The 22,484-nt window shown below is 32.6% G+C and overlaps 2 protein-coding genes across 2 annotated transcripts; one reads left to right on the top strand and one right to left on the bottom strand.

Moving 5' to 3' along the window:
- The first annotated feature begins 6,713 nt into the window (after positions 1 to 6,713).
- Positions 6,714 to 13,869, top strand: LOC120191139 (ubinuclein-1-like). The gene is made up of 14 exons (XM_039194130.1): positions 6,714 to 6,773; positions 7,902 to 8,135; positions 8,461 to 8,547; positions 8,624 to 8,716; positions 8,850 to 8,926; positions 9,387 to 9,996; positions 10,427 to 10,526; positions 10,615 to 10,712; positions 10,843 to 10,926; positions 11,550 to 11,681; positions 12,040 to 12,174; positions 12,272 to 12,319; positions 12,778 to 12,879; positions 13,203 to 13,869. The coding sequence occupies exons 1-14, from the start codon at positions 6,714 to 6,716 to the stop codon at positions 13,569 to 13,571; spliced, it is 2,229 nt and encodes a 742-aa protein (XP_039050061.1). The 3' UTR covers positions 13,572 to 13,869.
- Positions 13,870 to 16,269: 2,400 nt separating this feature from the next.
- LOC120191107 lies at positions 16,270 to 21,933 on the bottom strand. Its single transcript, XM_039194103.1, has 7 exons — positions 20,370 to 21,933; positions 19,704 to 19,759; positions 19,290 to 19,562; positions 18,951 to 19,187; positions 17,110 to 17,229; positions 16,834 to 16,962; positions 16,270 to 16,495 (listed from the first exon to the last, which is right to left on the bottom strand). The coding sequence occupies exons 1-7, from the start codon at positions 21,916 to 21,918 to the stop codon at positions 16,475 to 16,477; spliced, it is 2,385 nt and encodes a 794-aa protein (XP_039050034.1). The 5' UTR covers positions 21,919 to 21,933; the 3' UTR covers positions 16,270 to 16,474.
- Between the last annotated feature and the right edge of the window lie 551 nt (positions 21,934 to 22,484).

The following is a 22,484-nucleotide window of genomic DNA, read 5'->3' as shown; positions in this document are numbered from 1 at the left end:
AATGATATCAAAAAGTTGATGTCATTTATCATGAACTAATTTTTCTTTAATTCGTGCAACATTTAGACACTTCATTTTTAGTGGTTAAGTCAGCATAAACCTTTCAAAAATCTTGATATTGAATACTTGAAAGAAAATTTTATTAGCTTTGGAGAATGCTTTACAAAGTTCGCTTCAATGGATGAATGCATTTAGCAAATGGTCAAGGCTCATTTATATAGTCTTCCACCTTTTTAATGGACGATGGAGATTAATTTGATCCTAAAATCTACATTTTACATCAGAACTTTCTATACAACGAATAATTCTCCATAAACTTCTAGAATCTTCCACGAGTCTCCTTAATATTCTAGAATCATCTTCATAGTTCCAAAATATTCTATGATGTTATAAAATATTCTTTGATGTTCCAAAACATTTCACAATGTTCTAGAACATTTTAGGGTGTTCCAAAATATTCTAAAGTATTCTAAAACCTTCCAAAGTATTATAGGACCTTTCATAAGGCTCTAGATCTTTCTACTGTGTTCTAGAACTTTCTTTTATATTCTAGAACACTTCACCAATGTCTCTAAATTTCTAGTTAAGCATGAAAATATATGTGGAGAGATTTAGTTTGTGACACATTCCGTTGATTATTGATTTTGCTATAAATATATTATTACAATAAATTAAAACTTTACGATTTCATAATTTTTTATTAACCTAGGGTGATTAAAAATGTAAGTATATGTTTTAGAAACTCAAATATTTAATAGTGAACATTCTAATACCTTGTAGTTGATAATGCTCGAACCCGAGATTTTTAGAGATAACAATTATCCTTTTAGCCATTGAGGTAGCTTGATTTGTTCTATGATGTCGCAATTTAAATCATTTCAATATTTAAATAATTGATATTATATAGTAAATACATTGAATAAATGAATATATTGGATCAATTCATTCAATGAGTTACCTCGTTTATAACTTTTATCGTAATGATATCAAACGAATAACTAATAATCGAAAAGTTTGTTAAATGGAGGGACCTTAAGGGATAATTAAACGTTCATTAACAATAGTTGATATAAGAGTGAGAATTAAAGAATGAAATTAAATTTTTTTAAATTGAGGAGAGGTTTCTGTGAACTTTTTCCAAACCCAAAGTGTTACAATTAGAGTATCTAGAATACACGATTGTATTCTAGAATATGCAATGTGTGCATGTGCTCCTAATATGGGCATTGTGTGTGTGTGTGAGTTGTTATGGCTGTTAAGGAATGTTGGAATCTGTTAAGGAATGTTGAAGTATGTTATGAATTTGTTATAGAGGTAGAGTAAGCTGAAGGCACATCTTCTATATATAAGCTGGTTGTAATGCAGTTTGAGTATCTGAATGAAATTTACCAAACATTATTCATTGAGTTTCTCAACATGGTATCATTCGCCAAACGTTCCTGACTTTGTTTTTATTTTTTCTTCCGCTGCATGGAGTCCGTTGGCTCCATTGAGACTGCCAAGAGTAGCTCTTCTGTTGAGAAGACCTATGAGATGCCTGTGAGCATGACTTCAGTGGCGTCCAGTGGGAATTTTCCCTTCACTGCATCAGATATGCCAGGGATGGGAGTAGACACATCAACACTTGATTCAGCCTTCACAAAAGATGTGGCAAGTTCAATAGGATTGCAGCTGGGACCTGATAATGGAGCTGGGAATTCTAGAGATTCCCTTAGATCACTCGATCAGATTCAGTGGAATTTCAATCTCACAGATATGACAACAGATTTGTCAAACTTGGGAGATTTATGATCCCTTGGAAACTACCCTGGTTCTCCTTTTCTTCCTTATGATTCAGAAATGTTGCTTGATTCTTCGGAGCAAGAGGATATAGTGGAAGAATTTTTTGTTGATTCTATCCCTGGACAGCCATGATCCCCATATGATGAAGAAAAATCCTAGGTCAAGGTGAGTGTTGTAGCTTATCTTCTTGAAGTTGTTAGGACAGGTTAGAGTTAGATCAATAAGAGCAGGCATTTGACGTCTATTCGGTAGGGGTATTTTGTTAACAAATTCCAGCATCTCGACAGTGTAATTTTAGCTTCATCAACCAAATGGCAATTAGCAAACATGAATGCAACCAAGTGTCCATAAAAAAATATATGTCAAGGAACCTTGTAAAAGAGGATGAAGAATAAAGAAATGAAGGTGAATAAGAAGAATAACGAAAGGAAGCATCGACACTTTCGATTCGAGTGAACGGAAGGAAGCATCGGCACTTTCGATTCAAGAAGAACGAAAGGAAGCATCGGCACTTTCGATTCAAGTGAACGGAAGGAAGCATAAGCACTTTCGATTCAATTGTTTATTTTTCATCAAGGAGAAGGAAAAGAGTAGGGAGAATATTAGAGTATCTAGAATACACGATTGTATTTTAGAATATGCAATGTGTGCATGTGCTCCGAATATGGGCATTGTGTGTGTGTGTGAGTTGTTATGGTTGTTAAGGAATGTTGGAGTATGTTATGAATTTGTTATAGAGGTAGAGTAAGCTTGAAGGCACAACTTCTATATATAAGCTGGTTGTAATGCAGTTTGAGTATCTGAATGAAATTTGCCAAACGTTACTCATTGAGTTTCTCAACAGTTACTAAGAAATTACTAACTAGGGTTTTGGTTTCAAAGTAAAATGGTGAAAAATCTTAAAATATAAGTTAAATTTATGATATATTTCTAATAATTTAGAAGTTTTAATGTGATATATTCAGTGGTGGATGGACAACTTTCCTAAGGTGGGCATGTACTAATTTTATAATCTGATTTTTTTATTAGTTATCTAGTTTAGTGTTTATCCTAAAATTTTATTTGTGCCCACTTAGGAATGAGCATGGTTCAGGTCGTATTGAGTTTTTTTTTGTTAACTCGATTCGACCCAAAAATTATACACTCACTCGACCCGAACTTTACACTCCCTCCACCTGTCCTAAACTCGACTTTCCCTTTTGAGATAAAACTCGAATCCAACTCGACCATCTCAAAATAATATATTTAAAAAATACTACTTTTTTTCAATAAAAAATAGGGATTTAATTGAAATATATATATATATATATATATATATATATATATATATATATTTAATGGTCTTATTGCAAGTATACCTAAATATAAGGTAAAATTACAATTTTTTTGGGTCGGGTTGGGTATTATATTTTTCACCCTAAACTCGAACCCGATCCGACCCAGTCATGATTTTTTATAAAAAAAATATGGCCCAATATGATCAAATTGGGTCGAAACCAATCGGGTTCGAGTCTTATGCCCATCCCTATGCTCAACCCATTAAAAAATGTATTGTTAATATGTACCCAATTTAGAAATATTTTTGAATTATACGCTAGATGTAATAATAACATTAACATATGTTTTATTTGTGTTTTTATTGTGTAATTAAAGCTTCCAAGGAAGATATTGAAGGTGGGGTTTTAAAGGAAAATGAAAACTCATATATTGAAACCTTGAAGGTTTAATTTTGTGTTTTTTTTATTAATTTAGGGTAAATATAAGGTGTCATGTGTTTAAAGAGTTCAAGACTTTAAGGAATAAGATAAATTTTTCCCATCGAGATTTTTTAGCTCGTATTGTTTAATTTTGTATTTTAAAGCTTAATTTTGAGGTTAGTTTAATTTCTATGTTTGCTTTATACAATTATTTGTTTAAGACTTGTGATAAGTTCTTCCTTGATTTACAATACTAAAATAAGATGGCGACGGATGTCTTAAGTTCATAAGGTATGCGTAAATAGGGATGGGCATGGACGTTGAGAGTTAATTTTTAATAAAATTAAAATTAAATTAAAAGAAGGTGATGATTAAATTTATTATTATATTAGTTTTATTACACATCTTAATTTTAGGAGTTGATGGTTAAATTGGTGGTTATTTTGTTAAAAGTATAATATCAAAATTACTCTAATATTTATTAAAATGGATACTTTAATTCATATTTTTTTTAACACTTTAATCCTTAATGTTTTAATTTTTTATCAAAATAAATAATATTAGATGAAAATTATCAGTTGACTAATAGTCAATGCACCTGATTGGTGTGATATATATACTAAATTATTGATCTGTCACTTAAGATGATGACATGATACATACTACATCATCTAATATAATGATATGACATGTGTCACATCACTTAAAATGATGATAATATTTATATCACATCACTTAACATGATGACATGACATATACCACATTATTACATGTGATAATGTGATATGTGTCATATTACTAAAGTGATAACATATAATGATGTCAACAATTAAATACATGTAAAATATCAGGTCAATAATATTGTTGATTGTTAATTAATTAACGGTTTCTATCCAACAGAGAGCATTTTGATCAAAAATTAAAACATTATAAGAAAACATTTTAAAAAATAAAAATAAAAATGATTATTTTAATAAATATTAAAGTTTAATTTTGACATTATTTATTTATGAAAAATGTTGAGAGTTATTTTTTAAATTTATAAAAAAAGATGAAAGTTAAATTTTAAATTATTCGATTATTTTATAGTTAAGATATTCAATATACGCAACGACAGATCTTTAAAGCTCATTAGGTAGTAGTTGCAAACCTATTTTTCTTGGAAAACTGTTAAGTTAAATTTTCTTGGAATATATATTATTGGGCCTCCTGTTAGATAAATTAAATGATAAGTTAAACCTATTTTTATTTAATATTTAAAATATTAATTAAAATAACAAAAAAAAATTGTTACTATAATTAGGGATAGGTATGGGTCGGGTTTTTGGTCCACCTGACCCGAAAACAAAGAGTCATCCACCCAAGACCCGATCCGATCTGACCAAAACAAATTTTCACCCTACCCGAACCCGACTAGATATATAACTTAAAATTCGACCCGAAAAAATAAAAAATTATTTTTATTCAATAAAAACAATGACTTAATTGAAAAAAAAATAATATATAGAGGGTATTATTATAATTATTCCTAAATATATAAGGTAAAATTATATATTTGTTTCGGGTCGGGTCGGATATTTTTCACTCTAAACCTGAACTCGACCCAACCCGAACATCATATTAAAAAAAACTCAACCCGACCCGAACCCCATTTTTTTAAAATCCAACCCAATCAAATCGAATCGAGTCAAATCAAAACCCTTCAGATTCGGGATCCATGTCCATCCCTAACTACAATAGTACAATCCCTTTCTTTAATATATCGTTGCTTTTCCATTTGCTTCGTTATTTCTCATTCATCTATTTTATTTTTCACACACAAATGTTGTTATTCCTTTCTTTATTACCAAACTAGTTGTTGTACGCCAATCAACCAGGATTTTTCGATGAATTTCTCCGGCCAAACTGCTTACAAAGTGTTGTTCCTTCTATTTCCTTAGGTTATTTACTTATAAATTTAAATGTTTAAAATTTATTTTTAAATTTTTAAAATTTATTTTTAAATTTTAGTGAGTTAAAGTTAAAAGATTAAATTTAAAATTTTCAATTTAATAGATTTAAGTGATTTTGTGAGTTAAAATTACGAATATTTTGTGAAGAATATTTTAATGTTAAATTGAAATATATAAAATTATGAATATAAATTTTTTGGAATAAGAAACAATTTTATGTTAAATTTATATAGTTTAAGTTGAAGCATTTTGGATATTTTAATTGAAAAGTTGAAGCAATTAAAATATTTACTTAGTAATTAGGATTTTACTTCTTGGATAACAAATATTACTATTAAATTATTAATTTGTGAATTCCAATTAATAATTATTGTAATTTTTAAATTTTGTAATTACAATGGTGAGAAGATGAATGGTGATAAAATTAACCCTTTACGAAAGAAGAATGGAAATTTGGATTGGTTTGTTCAAAAGTCTTAACAAATGATGCAAGTTTTTCCTAAGTTCAGACTTACGTCTCATCACCAACTCAACCTTCAACAACTCAATCCGAACAAGAATTTTCTTTTTTCTTTGCATAATATGAGGTGGGATCAACATGTATTGCACATGATGATAGTACAATATTTTCATCAAGGGAGATGGAGTCAAGTTGATGCTAGTTCTATGCCACACGATCCAGTTAAAAGAAAAAATTGTGAACTATCATCTCATAGATCGAGAAGCAGTGAGGAAAGAATACATACAAATTGGTGCTTGTCAACCAAAGAAGCACAAATTTCCTCGAACGGGCTTTGGGGGCGGTATATTACGTCGCTTTAATAAATCTTGATTTAAGAAGTATTCTTGGCTTGAGTACAGTGTTTCAAAAAATGATGCATTTTGTTTTGTTTGTTACTTGTTTAAGAACGAAACTACTAAAACTACAAGAGGGGATGCATATTTTGTTAATGGGTTTAGAGGTTGGAATAGGCCAACTCAGTTTAGAAAACATGTTTGGTGGAATTAATAGTGCTCATAATCAAACTTTTCAAAAGTTTATGAATTTAAAGAACTTTAAGTCATCATTCAAAGTTTCTTTAAACCAACAAACTAAGTAATTTAAAAGTGACTACCGAATCCGTTTGAGATTTCTTTTGCTTCAAGGATTGACATTTCTTGGTCACGATGAATGTGATGAACCAAATAACAAAGGAAACTTCCTTGAACTTTTGAATTGGATTCCAGAAAAGAATGATGATGTAAGGAATGTTGTTATGAAAAATGCACCTAAAACAATCAAATGATTGCACCTTCAATCCAAAAAGAACTTACTAATTGTTGTGCAAAAGAAACTACTAAGGTAATTGAAGAAGATCTTGGTAAAGATTATTTTGGAATACTGGTGATGTATCTAAAAAAAAAACAAATGACTTTGTGTGTGAGTTATGTTGATAAAAAGGAAATGATAAAGGAATGGTTTCTTGGAATCGTTCACGTTGGAGATACCACAACTTTGTCTCTTAAATAAGCTATCTTTTCTTTGCTTAATAAGCATTCTTTGACTTTTTCAAGAGTTCGTGGGTAAGAGTATGATTGAGCTAGTAATATGAAGGGTGAGCTTAATGGCATCAAAATAGTATTGGTGGTCAATTTCTAAATGATTATTTGGTTACTTATATAGAAAGAGATGTTTTTCTCTAAATTGTTGATAAATAAATCATGAAACGATTTCAAGGAATGAAAAGTCGTCGAAAACAATTGTAATTATTTTTAGAATTAATATTTTTTTGTGCTTTTTGAATGGATTGTTATTTTATATTACGTAACATTTTTCTTAATGAATATTATAATATTTATTTTTTATTCCTATTTTTAAATTTCTGAATCCGCATTGAATAAATGTACTACATAATTGAAGGATTATATATATATATTACCCATGATTTTTTTAGGAGGAATCAGGGATGGGCACGTTACGAGGCGACCTAGTTTTTCGATCGCTCTAACCTCGACCCAAAAATCTATTGTTTATATCTGGTTTCGTCCCGTCCCGATAATTTTTTTCTTTTTTCCTCTCTCGAACCTGTCTCAATTTTTAAACTAAAACCTCAACCCAATCCAAATATATTAATATTTTAAAACAATTGAATTTAATATATTTTATAATAATATATTTATAATCATTTATCATTTTTAAAATTATTAAAATAATAATATAATCATAATAATTTATTATATTTTTAATAATTAAATAATATACTTTAACATTAAAAATAAAATATTTAAAATCTTTTATTTATATATAAATATGTAAACATGGTCGGCTCGGATAAGTGATTTTTCACCTTAGACTCGGTCAAGTTCCGAACCTACCTGTTAATATTACGAATTCGAATGCAATGTGAGCAATCTTAAACTAGGCCAGCGTCTCTGCTCCCAAATAAATAAACCCGTTAAATTTTACCCGACCCGAAATTCTTGATGGAAGATAATTGTGCCGTTGGCGGTGGCGGCGAGGGTGGTGAAAACTGGTGATCGCCAGGTTTTCACGGTTGAGCTCCGGCCAGGAGAGACAACGTTAGTTTCGTGGAGGAAGCTTGCCAAAGACGCCAACCGAGCCCATGGATCTTCTCCCGCTCCCGCTACTGCATCTCTGGTGGCGGCGCCAGCACCTGAGCCGCCTCCGAATGCCCACCCTAACCTCCATTCTCGCGTCGCTCCTGTAAGAGTCGCCTATTTCAACCTCAATTTTTACTTTCAAATTTATTTTCTTTATTTTTTATGTTCGTAACAGGCATCATTACTCTAAATTTGACTTAGTAGTTTTGTGGTAAATTATTTAATAAATTGTGCTTGAATTTTATGGTATATTTGAATGCGATTGTATTGCTTGTCTGCCTAGAAATCATTGGAAACTGGAAAAAAACCTGGTAATTGCTTTTAGTATTGCTTGCCTGCCTAGAAAAGTATGGGAAACTGGAAGAAAATCTGGTAATTGCTTTTTTGTCCCTTTTTACCTCTTCTTAATCATGTTTGACATTATTCAGGGACAAACAACTGAACAACAAGCGAAAGATGAGCCACCCCCAAATCGTTTCAGTGCTGTTATTGAGAAGATTGAACGTCTTTATATGGTATTTACATGTTCTATTGTGTTTTCTAGAATTGTGAGTTGCACTTTTAATATTTTAATGTGAAATTCTTTTCCAGGGTAAAGATAGCAGTGATGAGGAAGAACTGGATGAAACTCCAGACGATGATCAGTATGATACAGAAGACTCTTTTATCGATGATGCAGAGCTGGTAACTGTTACTTCTATTTTTAGTCCGTCTTATTGGTTTCACGCAACTGTAGTTTGTGCTATTCTTATCATAACAACGAGAGCGGAATTTATTTTTATTGGTGTATAACTTTGATTTGTTGGTCGTTATGCAGGATGAGTATTTTGAAGTCGATAATTCAGCTATGAAACATGATGGGTTCTTTGTTAATAGGGAAAAGTTGGAAAGAATGTGAGTTTCTTTTAACTGTTTTCGTTCGGCATCTTCTTCACTGATTGGTGATACCTTTAGTAATTATCCTGTTTAGATTCCTATAAATATGCATCCTATGGCATACCTGGAACAACCATACATCATACATCTCTTATTGGTTAATGTTAGGTTATTTAATGAATTATTTTCTCTTAAATAGGCAGAAATTTGGGCTGAAGATCAAAATAAAATGGGATTCACAGTTAGGTTTTCAACTTTGGTTCCTGATATCATGATTGTTACCATTTTAGTCGTTGTCAAGGACCCCTTGCCCCTTTTATATCATATTTATTTTGTTTCTCTATAATTGCAATATAGGTGAAGCGCTATTTTACCTTACCAAATTCTAGCCTTTTACTTTTGAAAGTTCATTCTTAGTGGATTTCTTCTAAGTTTCCTTCCCTGATTTCTTTTGTTTCTTTTCCTTACTTTTTACAAGAAATGAACCTCCTGTAGTAACTAACCAACAGCCCAAGAAAAGGCAAAGAAAAGATGCTGCAAAACTTCCCAATGAGAGCCATGATGGTCATTTGTCAAATAAACATGTGAAGGCAGCAAAGATGATGTCAGGGAGGGCTGAGCCATCTCCTGTAAAGAATAATTCTAAATCTCCTCAGAATTTGACTGCATTAGATGAACAATACAGGGATGTAAAAGGTCAGAATCAATCATCAGTCTCTGGTGTTCCTTCCAAAAAGAAATCTTCTGAGACAAGACTAGCATTGGATACTTCTTCATATTTGAATGATCCAAATGGTAGAACGTCTGTACCTTTGGTTGATGTCATGGATATTGAAAGCTCAAAGATGGGATTTCTGCAGTCAGGAAGTGTTGTTGGTAACAACTTGAAAGATGCAACTGGATCCTCTGATGTTTTGCATAAGAAATACCATGATAAAAGTGCGCTCACTCAATCCAAACCTCAACATGGAAAACTAAGCAGCAATGTTGATAAGCTTGAACAATCAGTTAGAACAAGAGAAAACAATGGCATTCATGAATTGCCAGACATTAATGTTTCTGATGGCATACATGCTATGCGTACAGCAGTAAGTTATTCTCTTTAATCTTAAACTTCTATTTTAATCATTTGTTCCATTTCTCAATCTTTCCATTGGCTTTGTGTGTATGTACTACAGTAATAGAAAGCTCTAATATAGACTACATGAGATCTATTCAATTGAAATATATTAGCCATAGATACAGAGACAATAGAAACAGTTCTGAGTTAATTTGTTCTAGTCCCTCAAATTTCATTTTAATGTGTGTGGACTACTGGAAACACCATGGGACGTTCAGAGATGCCTTAAACTTCTCTTTGTGAGTGAGTGCACATCTGTGTGTTTTGCAAGAAACCGAAGTAGAAGCTACATGCTTTGTCCAAATTATTTTCCATCAGACAGATTTGAGAAACTAGTTTTGCATTAGATATTAACGTTTTCATATTGAACTTGGCTTTATGTGCTCTATGCCTTGCAGAAATATTCAAATATGGTGAAAAAGGATGGTTCTACTCTCAGGCCCAAAAGTTCCGTTCTTGAAAAGGCCATTAGAGAGCTTGAGAAGATAGTTGCAGAATGTAAGTGTATACGAGTCTTGTACAATATAACAATGAATAATTCCTTCTAAAGTAATATTGTTTTTCCTTCCTGTCTAAAATTTCACAGCTAGGCCGCCTTCTGTGGAAAATCAAGAGGCTGATGCGATTAAGAGGAGATTGCCTAAAGAAATAAAGCTCAAGCTTTCTAAAGTTGCTAGATTAGCGGTATGGAACTGTTATTCACATTGTTATGGCCTGCAAAGTAACTCATTTTCAGATTGTCAATTTTTCCAAAGGCATGATGCCTTCAGGACAGATTTAAGTTTTACCAATTTCATTTTAATATTTTTGGCAGGCAAGCCAGGGGAAAGTTTCCAAGGAGTTACTGAATCGCCTGATGAGCATCCTTGGTCATTTAATACAGCTAAGAACCCTTAAGGTATCAGACACCTACAATTTTTCAGACACAGAATTTTGCGCTTAATCAAATTCATAAAGGGCTTGGAATATTATCATTTGTTGCATGTCAACATACCAATAACACTCAAATCTAGAATATTTTCTGTTAAATTTCCCTTTCTACTGACATAGCTTTTGCTTTTAATTCATGCAATGTAGTTTCTTTTGTTTCGGTGAAGAAACTTTTCCTTGTATTGGACCACTTGTGACCTTTGGAACTGCAATTATGGTGGCTCTGTAATGTTTGTGCATATATTTTGGTTCTTGAATCATGCAGTTTTTGTTTGTGGTTAGAATCCAAGTTCTGTACGGATCCTATTTTAGAACAATAGTACAATACTGCTTGAGAGACTATCAAATATATGACGAAGTTTTCTGGCTTTTGGAAGAGTTCCCATGCTTTGAAATGCAGCACTAGTAAAAGAATTAATGAACAGGGACTGTGTAAACATTTTGTGCATTACTTTTCTAATATGTTTTGTTTATGAAAGATTAGAGCTCTTTTTTGTTCTCAATATTCATTTCCAATATATTTGTTAAATCAATTTGTGCCATCTTTCTCAATTACTCATTTACGAATTTGGGACAATATTTTGGGTGCAGAGGAACCTCAAAATCATGATTAATATGGATGTGTCACCAACAGCAAAGCAAGAAAAAGCTGCTAGATTTCAACAGATCAAGAAGGAAGTCACTGAGATGATAAAAGCGAGACTTCCTTCTTTTGAGACAAAGGTTTTTTTTACTCTCTCACCCCCCCTCACCCCTTGTTATTCTGTTTTTTTTTTACTTTCTCTTAGTTTTTCCTAATTCAACAATCCTTTATCTTTTTGCCTCCTCACTGTGATGAAATATAGCTTTTACTCAGCTTTGCTTAAGATCAAAAGCAGAAAAAAGAATTCTCTACACTGTTCCACATAGAGCCTGCAACATTACCCACATTCTCACCCTATGCTATTGTACTTCATTTTGTATCCTTATTTCCATGTGAATTTTCGTTAGATACTTCATTGTAGATTCCATGACTATTCTTCTCTATATTATCGATGGAAGTTGGTATATTTTTTTATGAAAAAATGCATTTTTTCCCCAGATGTTGGAACAGCAATCCAGAGCTTCAGATGATTTTCAAGAAATTGGTTCTGAAGAAAGAGTTTTTAGAAAAAAAATTAGCATGGACGCACCATTGGAGAACGAGATTTGTGAACTTTATGACCTCTATGTTGATGTAATCGCATGTCCCATATTTACAAATTCATCTTTGTTGGGAAAATATTATTCGTAATGAATCTTATCTTCACTTTTCTATCGTTTATTTGCTGCAGGGATTAGATGAAGATGCTGGTCCACAAATCAGAAAGCTATATGTAGAGGTCAGGCACTAATCAATTATTTCTCTACAAACTTGTAAAAGATGCCTTCAATTCATAATGAAAGACAAAATTCGTAATGAATTCTTATTCTTCTTTCTTTCCCTATTTCCCTTTTTTTTCTTTTGTACCCTTCACTTGAACGACTACACCATCTTCCCCTTCGATCGCATACCTAAAAGATGCCTTCAATTTCTTGTTGCTCAACAGAATTCATAGATTTTATCCTACATAGTCACTATTGTTCTTTTTCAAATAATTTGAATCAATCTTGTGAAGTTCTTCAACACATTTCCTGTGTTAACCTTAAATGGATATCTTGTTATTTGATTTGATCATTTTCCTTTTGCTTTTAGTTTGTTGGTGATAAAGCTATTGGTTATTGTTCTTTATGCTTGGTTATGGTTCTACATTGTCTGATATATTATATCATCTTACATTCGGAGTACATCTTTGAACAGCTTGCACAACTGTGGCCAAATGGTATGATGGACAACCATGAGATTAAGCGTTCAATTTGTAGGGCAAAGGAAAGACGGAGAGCAAGGTACAATAGATGTAAGGTATGTACTCTTCTCAGCATTTCGCCATTGTTGTAATACCACATTTTACCGATGTTTATATGTTTTCAAATCAAGTGGCAAGTCTTATGCAGACTGAATGCAATCCATCTCCAAAAATTTTAGCTTCAGAGTTTAGGCTTGGCTATTGAAAATCTTTCTTTTCCAAACATTTAGCTCAACCTAGCCCACATTTGCAATTATTCTTAGTGTTTCAGCTTCAGATGAACCAGAAGTTTTGATTGCCATTTTTCAATTGATCTCCGATTTATTCTCATCAGGTTGATTGATGCTTGCTTATTTGTGTTCTTTATCATATTTAAAAGGATCAAGAGCAAATCAAGAGGAAAAAGGCATTGGAACCAGGGGTGGAGGAGAGCGCTCGAGTGGAGTCTGCCTCAAGTGCACAGTCACAGCACACGCAGGAGAGGTCGGCTAGTGATCCCGGTACTCAAGCTTTACTTTCAACTAACAAGTCACTTTCAAACATAACAGCAGCTGCCCTCTGGGTTACGAGTCCCTCGACAAATTATTCCAGTTTCGACGGACTAAAGCAGGATAAGTTAAAGGGTATCTCAAGCAGTGCCATGGATGATGAAATCAAGATGGCGGATGCCTCACTGCCAAAGAAAAAGGTAAAAAGGAAGCCGGAAATGCATGAGTTGGATGAATCTCATTTCCGCCCGAAAAGTTAGCTCCGCAACAGGGCATCAATGACCAGCACAAGTCCGTCAAACAGCGATGAATCTTCCTTTGAAATTAAAGGTTCCGACAACCGCTGTAAGTTCCGAGCACTAAAGCTAACACCATAAACACTTGATTCTCAGGTTTTTAGTTTTTATGTTTTACATTGTGAGTTCCATTTTTGTAAATAAATGTTCTTCAATAACTCGTGCTGAATAGGAGATAGCGAAAGGTTTGTACGGCAAGTATAATTTTCTAGGCATAGGGTTCTTTCAGTTTGAACAATTTTAGTTATTTTAACCACCTATATATGATCAATTGTCGGATTAATTCCGATCAAGTATTGTAGTAATTTACGAGGATATCTTTTCTATCTAATTTTTTTATAATGTTAAGATTCATATCTCTGACTATACTTAGGAGATTTAATATTTCATCTTATTAAATCAATTAATTGCTGCTAATTTTATGATTTTAATGATAAAAAGTTTGTAACTTTTATTGATTTAAATTTTTATTTTTTTATTACACCCATATTTAATTTCCCATTAAACAAAATTTTAATTTGTATTAAATAAGTTCCAAATTTTTTAACAACAGAACTATTTTCATTTGAAATAAAGAATTATTTGAATTATGTCACGGTTAATTGGTACCAAATAATTTTTAAATAATAATTAATATTTTTATAAATATTTCTAATTTTTTATAAATAAAATAATTATACATCATTATTTAATCGAACATGAAACTTTTATATATAAATCAATTATCATTTCATTTATAATTTGTAAAGAAATTCTTAAAGTGCAAGATTTTATATATGTATTTATACTATTATTGAACCCATCAGTTTAACCATTATCTATTTAATTGACAAAGACTTAACCAACTGGGACAAGAGGAAAACATATGGATTCATATCCTTAGGATCCGTTTGTTTCACTGAAAACGTTTTCCAAAAAATGAATTACATTTTTTGAAAAAAAAAATTTGGAAAACGTTTTACGATGTTTGGAAGATGTTGTTTAAACTCTTTTTCCACTAGTTGATGAATTTTTTTAAAAATTATTTATTACAAATATTTAATACAATAAATACTACTATTTATCATAAAACTTAATATTATTATTTTTAAAATATTAAAATAATTTATTTATTATTAAAATATTATTTTTATAATTTTATTAATAAAAATATTAATATTGTTATATTTTATTGAAATAAAAATATTATAAATTATATTAATTATTTATTAAAGTAATAGTGTTTATATTATATTTTAAAAATATTAATTAGTATATTTTACATATATTTATTAAAATATTATTAGATTATTATATTAATATTAAATATATAAATAATATTATTCATTGTTAATAATTTAATAATATTATTTCTATGAAATTAATAAATAATATAAATTTTAATAATAATTTACTATATATTATTAAAATAAAAAATATAATATCTTATATTATTATAATAATTGATTATTTTATTATAATATTAAAAATATAATATTATATTATATTATTCGAAATATTAATAAATATATTTTAAATATTTTAATAATTAATATTTTGATTAAAATGATATTAAAATACTTTATTAATATTAAATTCATAAAATAAAATTATTTTAAGTATTTATTATTTGAAGTGAAAAGTTCGAAAAATGACTTAGGGAAAATGAGACCGTAAGTCGTTATCCAGAAAACTCAAAAGAAATTTTGTTGACCAGTAAAATATTTTACGTTGACCAACTAATTTTTCTCCAACCAAACACTGAAAAATAAAAAAAAATATTTTCTTGAAAACGTTTTACGTAAAACAAACAAACCCTAAATTTAGATTTATATACCATAGTTCCATTTCTTTATTTTATTTCTTTTCGTAGTTTAGAAGTGGAGAAAACTGATTCTTCTTTCATAGAGTTGGTTTTCTGGTCTATGTTTTCCGCTTTCTATTTTTAATGATAAAGTTTATTTAAAAATATATTTTGTTATTTAAAAGTATTTTGAATCTATTTAATTTAAATGATTTGTGAACTTAAAAGTTATAACTCATGGTTACTCAAATAATATTTATATTAATATTATAAATGTACTGAATATATGCTAGTTAATATGATGATCTCGTTACAAGAGCAGTTGGATTCATAAATTTGAGCTTATAAGACTAAGTTTAAATCTTACTACCGTCACTCTTGGTGGACAATCTATAAATTCCTATGTAAATATTAATTAGGTCTTAAGTATGCTCTGACTCTGGACTAAAAAACCACCCTTGACCGAAACTTTTTTGTACACAAAAAAATGATCTCGTAGATTATATTTTAGAAAAATGATCTCTAAATAATTTGATGGGTACTATTAAGAAATTTAATTTCTTTTGTATATTTATTTTTTTAGATGAATTTTTGTTTTAATTTATAAGAAAAATTATATATTTATAAATCATCAGTTAATTCACGATCAGTATATGTTTTTTATTTAATAATTAATACCATCTAACAAGATGACAATATTAGTTATCCTATCATTTTATTGATGAAAAAGTAATATATATATATATATATATATATATATATATATATTGTATTTAAATGACTCAAATTAGACACATTACCTGAAGTGTTTATTTTTCTTAAAATATTGGTATTTAGCATACGTGTTTGACATGTACCGATATATGGTATTCACTCCAGAATCCGGTTAACATAGTCCATATATTTACTGTCATTTTACTTGGCTAGAGAAGAACTTCAACATGAGCTGCCCACTGTATACATGTATTGGTGTAATTTTCTGTACAAAGGTCATCCGCACCGTCGTCTATCGGAACCCAGTTTACAAGGTTTGCTAACAGCTAAATCCCAGACACAAAACAGTCAGGGTGACGAGAAACCTTGATCACCTCCCATGATAGTATACCTGCAAGTTGAGATCAGTGTTAACTGATTCAGCATTTCATCCATGGCTTGTATGAAACTGAAAATAAAACCGAAAAACAAACAATAACCACGAGCAATTTTCATCTCCTGTTGTTGGTTATCATCTACATGCATAGGTCTAAAAGCCTAGAAACAGAAATGCGGAAGTCTGTCGAATTGAAAGGATCGAAATAAAGAACTGTTATGGTTCAAAAAATGGAAAAGAAGTGCAGGTGATAGCAACCATAACAAATGCCAGGCTTGAAAAGAATAAAGTGATTATTTGTGTAAAATACAAATTGGATTGTTATCATGAGAAATGACATAAAAGGAACATACCTTAACGGTCCGATCACCAAACCCGACAAAAAGCTTCCCCTCGGAGTATGATAAAGCGGTTATGACAGAATCACAAGGAATTGATCCAATCTGTCGAACATCTACTTCAACATCGTCTCCGGCTAGTTCCTGCAAATCAGTTATACGAATGGCATAGGAAAAATGCTCCTACAAATGGATAGAATTTTAGAATAAAGTGTGTTTAACGGTTTCTCCATCTTAGCAGAGCCTACTTCTCAGGCAAACAAAGACTAATTAGTAAGCCTGTGTTCAAACCTGTGCCTTGATGGTTCGGTCCCAACTTCCTGTAAAAAGCCATTTCCCGTCCAAGCTAACAGTGAAAATGGCACCATTATGTATTTGCATTGATTTCCGAAGCACATCGTCCCTCCAAATCTGGAAAGAAGCATGAAGAATGGAAATGATCTAAATACCAAACTCGAGAGAATAAAAGGAGGGGGGTGAAAAGAACAGCTTATTGGCATCCGGCCTTTTCAAATGGACAGGAGAAGCTAATAGCAACATGACATTGCAAGTTTATACCATTGCAAGATTTGTTGTCTATCATCTCTAAATTTAGTCTATCGGAAATGTCGAGAGATGGACTGATATGGAGAGGTAATGGGGTAGGTGTCTACTCAGTCAACTCGTGTTTTAAGTCGTGCTCTTCTGGTTCGGAGGCTGTTCCATTTTGGAAGAACATCCTTTGGAGGGGATTGGTGCCTCCAAGAGTGGAATCTTTTATGTGGCAGGTTGTGCTTCAGAAATTGGCAGTAAAGACAGAATTAATTAAGAGAGGGGTTTCAGGAATTGTGGATGTTTTATGCCCATTATGCAAGTCGGAGGAGGAATCTTCCTCACATTTATTCTTCTCCTGCTCTGTCGCGTGGACTTTATGGAATAGGTTCCTGAAGTTTTGGAGAATCACTTCGGTTTTTCATGAAAATGCTCAAAGTTTTCTTTTAGCTTGGGAAGATTTGGTGTCTAATTCCTTTATTTGGCCCTTTATTCCGGGTGTCGTTCTATGGACAATTTGGAAATTCAGGAATGTCATTGTGTTTGAAGGGGGAGTGTTAGACCAGGTCGATTTATTTTTCACGGCAAGATTTAGGCTTACTTCTTGGTTCTTAGCTAAGTTCAATGAGGTTTCTATTCCTAAGGATTCTCTCATCAGTGATCCATCCCTTGGGGATTTATGTTTGTCTTTCAGATCTCTGATTGTCACTCAGTGGCCTTGGTCCCCTCCTCCCAAGGGCTTCCTCAAAATGAATGTAGATGCGGCAATCAGTGGTGACTGGAAGAAAAGTAGAATAGGTGGAATCTTAAGAGAAGAGGTTGGTTCGATGCTAGGTGCTTTCTATGAGGCTTCTGGCTCGGGTCCGCCTGCTTTGATGGAGCTCAAGGCAATTAAGAAGGGCTTAACTTTCTTTGATTCTATTCGAGGGTGTATTAAGAAACGTTTGAATATTGAAAGTGGTAGTAACTTGGCAGTGGAATGGGTGAAGAATATTGATAGATGTCCAGATGTGTATGTTTCAATTGTCAAGGACATTGCCGATAGGTTAAAAGATTTGGAGGGTGTTATTCGATGGGTAGCTAGGACAGCAAATATTGAAGCAGATGGCTTAGCCAAGGCTGGTATTGGCTAATTAGGTGGTTGATGTATGGGAATTTTTTATTTTGTTTTCGGGTTGTTCATTGTAAGGGGGTTTATTCTGGCTGTTTTTAAGCTTTATGTATTTTTTTTATAGGAATAGTAGGCCTCACTAAAAACCCCCTTCATGATTAACGGAACTTGAAAATAGTTTCTTAATCAGCGGAAGGAGGAAAAGAGTGCCCTAGGAATTCATTAACCTCAAAAAAACAAAGTTTATACCATGAATTCTGAGGCACTCTTTTCCTCCTTCCGCTGATTAAGGAGCACCTTTTGGCGCTCCATTAATCATGAAGGGGGTTTTTAACGAGGCCTCCTTATCAAAAAAAACGTTTATACCATGTAATGATAAGCTATCATTCAGATAGTGTGTCATCAATTCATTTCAATGAAAAATGTAAACGCACAGGAAAGAATACAATAAATAGAAGAAAAACTCGAGAAATGTTTGAAGAACAAGAACCTTTACAGAGCCATTTTCGTAAGTAGCAATAAGTGTATGCTGGTCCGCTGCAAGAGACAAGACAGTGGACACGGTTCTCGGCATGTCTTCCCCTAAAACAGTCAAAAGACTATGATCACTTAGACTCCACAATCGAACAGTTCCATCCCAACTCCCGCTGTAAAGAACTCCATTACTCACTGCTATGGAAGAAACTACCGATTTATGGCCAGTCATAGTGCCTGACAGGGTGCCATCCTGAAAGAAAAAGAATGCGAGGCTCCAAATTATCATCATCTAGCATTTCAAAAGGTTAATAAATAAGCAGCACACATGTAATGATAAATTAAAGAAATATACCTGCAATGACCATTCTTTAATCAATTTATCTCCACTTCCTGTGTATAAATAGCCGTTCTCTGAAACTGCCAAAGCATGAATTCCGCTGTAGCGCCAATCCTTTTCCTCGTACCATTTGCTTAGCGGTTCTTGTCTGAAAGGGGTAGTAGTACTCCATAAAAATATGCCGCCTCCACTATCACCACTAATGCATAATGGCTGTTCTTCATCAACACAGACAACAGCCATTACCTTGTGCTCGTGACCTCTAAACGTATGCAAATGAGAGTAGTCCTGCAATTAAATGCCATACGAAACTGATTCAAAAAAGGAATCAATAATCCAAATTAAATTACTCATACAAAAATTAATATGCTTGGAATTAAATTGTACAAGTAGAGCCACTTGAGTAAATGATAATTTCGGAGAGCATACCTGCAGAGACCATACTTTGACTGATTTATCGAACGAAGAGCTAAACAGATAACCCCCTAGAACAGAAAAAAGAAAATCTGAATACAACTCCTACATTATCTAAGATTCATAAAATCATTTAAGACTATATATGTTTTGAACAAAAAATTTAAGACAGTATGTGAAGAAAAAGAAGATCAAGCATAGCATTAACATTAAAAAGAAAAGAGAAAAGGTAAACAACATAGTTTAACCAGATATGATGCATAAAGTATCATGCGCATAGCAATTGTGCAATGGAAGAAACTGTTTCAATTATCAAAAAACAAAATCAACACTTGCCACCCAGGCCTTGAACTAACCACCCCATTAACAAAAGTAAACCTTGTAATGTTAATGATATTCCTAAATACAGAAGCCATAACACAACAAGAACCTTTTCCACCATTTGGCCAGGAGATATTCCTTTAGGTTTCATCGGTAGCAAGGGGATTTCCCCTTTAACCATTGCTTGGCACTGAAACAATTAGGCCTTGATGCTAAAAAATTAATAAAGATAGAACTAATAAAAAAGATGCATTTAACTTTCCGCAATGCCTTGCAGTTTCTTCTATAACAAAATTTAGGTAGCAGTCAAATGTACTGAACTTGAAAAAGCATATATTGAAGACGGAGAAGAAATTGTACCTCCTACAGCTAATCCGGAAACACAATCAAGATGGCCTTGCAAATCTTTTGATTTAATGCTTCCCTCAGCGAGACCGTTAACCATATCCGTTGCACGGTTTGTTTCATTTCCTTGTGTCTCCTCTTTTTCCTGTTTTACAGGTCTTTCTCCAGACATCAGACACAATTTTCCCACAACCAAACATTGATATCCGTTCTCATCATAACTTGCTCCATGCAATTTCACCAATTTATCGAATTGTGGTTTAATAACTAGCTCTCTAATACATTTCCATACATCTCTCACAAGTGAACGATGCTTGGGATCAAGATCCAAGCATTTACATAGAACCTGTTGCAAAGGCACACATTCGGATCCGAATTTAGTTCCGAACAGAGAACTCACTTTCTCCATGAAACTTGTATAGACACTCAAACAATCTATTTCACTATTCTCACTTCCTTTCACAATAATATGGCACATATAATCAACCAACTCATCACTAAAAACTTCCCCATTGACAATCCTAAGCAGAATACAACTTAACCACCAAGCATCTGAGCTATATCTTATCGAATATCTTGAGCTACCACGCTCTAACCCGATACCCTTTTTATCTAAAAGCTTAAGCAACACCTCAGGGCTAACAAATACATCCCTTTTCAACAAATCTTTAAACAACATACCAATTTCTTCATCACCAAACTTTTTACCACTAAAACCAACATTCACAAAATCTTGAATTCTCCTTCCAGTCAATAACACCTCATTCAAATCAATATATATATGCCCAAAATCATCGAACTGAAGACAAGCAAAGCTTAAACAACCAGCAATCAACCCTTCTCGATGTAAAGAAACTACGGCCTCGCATATTTCCATGCCGATCATTGCGAAATTAAAAACCCCATCTTTTTCAAAACTACACAAGTTCTTATCCAAAAAACTTCCCCATTTCTGCTTCTCACTTACTAAATACAAAACTCCATCCCCAAGATCACCCCACAGACCCAAAATTCTACAAATTCTACAACTTTGCTTAGTAAATGCTCTTAAAACTAAACCCAATTCTTCTCTTTCATCCTCTTCCATTTCACGCAAACAATCCATAACTTTAACGAGATACCCAGCATTAAACACAGAGCCATCCTCCCCACCAGTTGAAAAATACCCAACGGGATAAAGACTCACTTTGTTTCTCTCAACGGCGTCGTCACGGAGGAGGTAGTTTTTCCAGTTGGAGTAAAACTCGTCGGACCAAGATCGGGGGAGGAAAGGGACACGGGAGACATTTTTCGGTTTGTTGTTGGGTTTTCGGAGATTTTCAGAGGAGGGGATGAGTCTAAGGAGGTCGATGTTTTTTGGGAGAGTCGTCGGACCTTCCGGCGGGTACTTGACTAGAACCGTACAGGCGGGGCATCGGATTGCTCCGGGGAGTTTCTTGGGGAGGTTCACGAGGCAAGACTCGCACACCGTGTGGCCACACGCGAGCACACGCGGTATCGTGCACGCGCCGTCGTACGTTTGCAAGCAGACCGGACACTCCGGTAATTCCTGCGATTCCTCCATCACCGCGGGACAGAAGAATAAGGAAAAAATTAAGTTTCTCGTCCTCTTACAACGCTGTACCCTCCAGAAAAACTCGTTTCACTTTGACTACCTTATGACATTTTTACCCCTATAGTTTCCAAATAATACCAAAATCACTCTCCTTTTTAACCGTAGATTCTAGCGTGGCATCGTCCATGTCGATGTGAACATAGGTTGAAGTATCCAGCAAAATACGAGTATTACCGTGTTCGATTTGATTTGAAAATTCTAAAATAGAATTTGATTTGATTTAAAAAATCATAAATGAAAAGTTTTTATGTTCGAATCAAAGTTAAAATCATGAATTGAAGCTCGTAAAAGCTCGAAATGAAAAAAAAAATTAAACTTAACTCGATTGAAGTCTTAAACTCAAACTCGAAAATGAATCTTAAATACATGAAAATCTTATACTACATTTAAAAAAAATCAACACATAAACGTTAATATTATTAACAATTTATTTTTTTTAAAAAAATCTTAATATATTATATTTTCGAGTTGATCGCAAGCTTTTCAAGTCAAATATCAAGTAGTTCATTTCGACT

This window comes from Hibiscus syriacus, unplaced genomic scaffold (genome assembly GCF_006381635.1).
Source record: "Hibiscus syriacus cultivar Baekdansim isolate YM2019G1 unplaced genomic scaffold, ASM638163v2 tig00116965_pilon, whole genome shotgun sequence".
NCBI lineage: Eukaryota > Viridiplantae > Streptophyta > Magnoliopsida > Malvales > Malvaceae > Hibiscus > Hibiscus syriacus.
The sequence above is the reverse complement of the archived record's forward strand: the minus strand, read 5'-3'. Positions and strand labels throughout refer to the sequence as shown.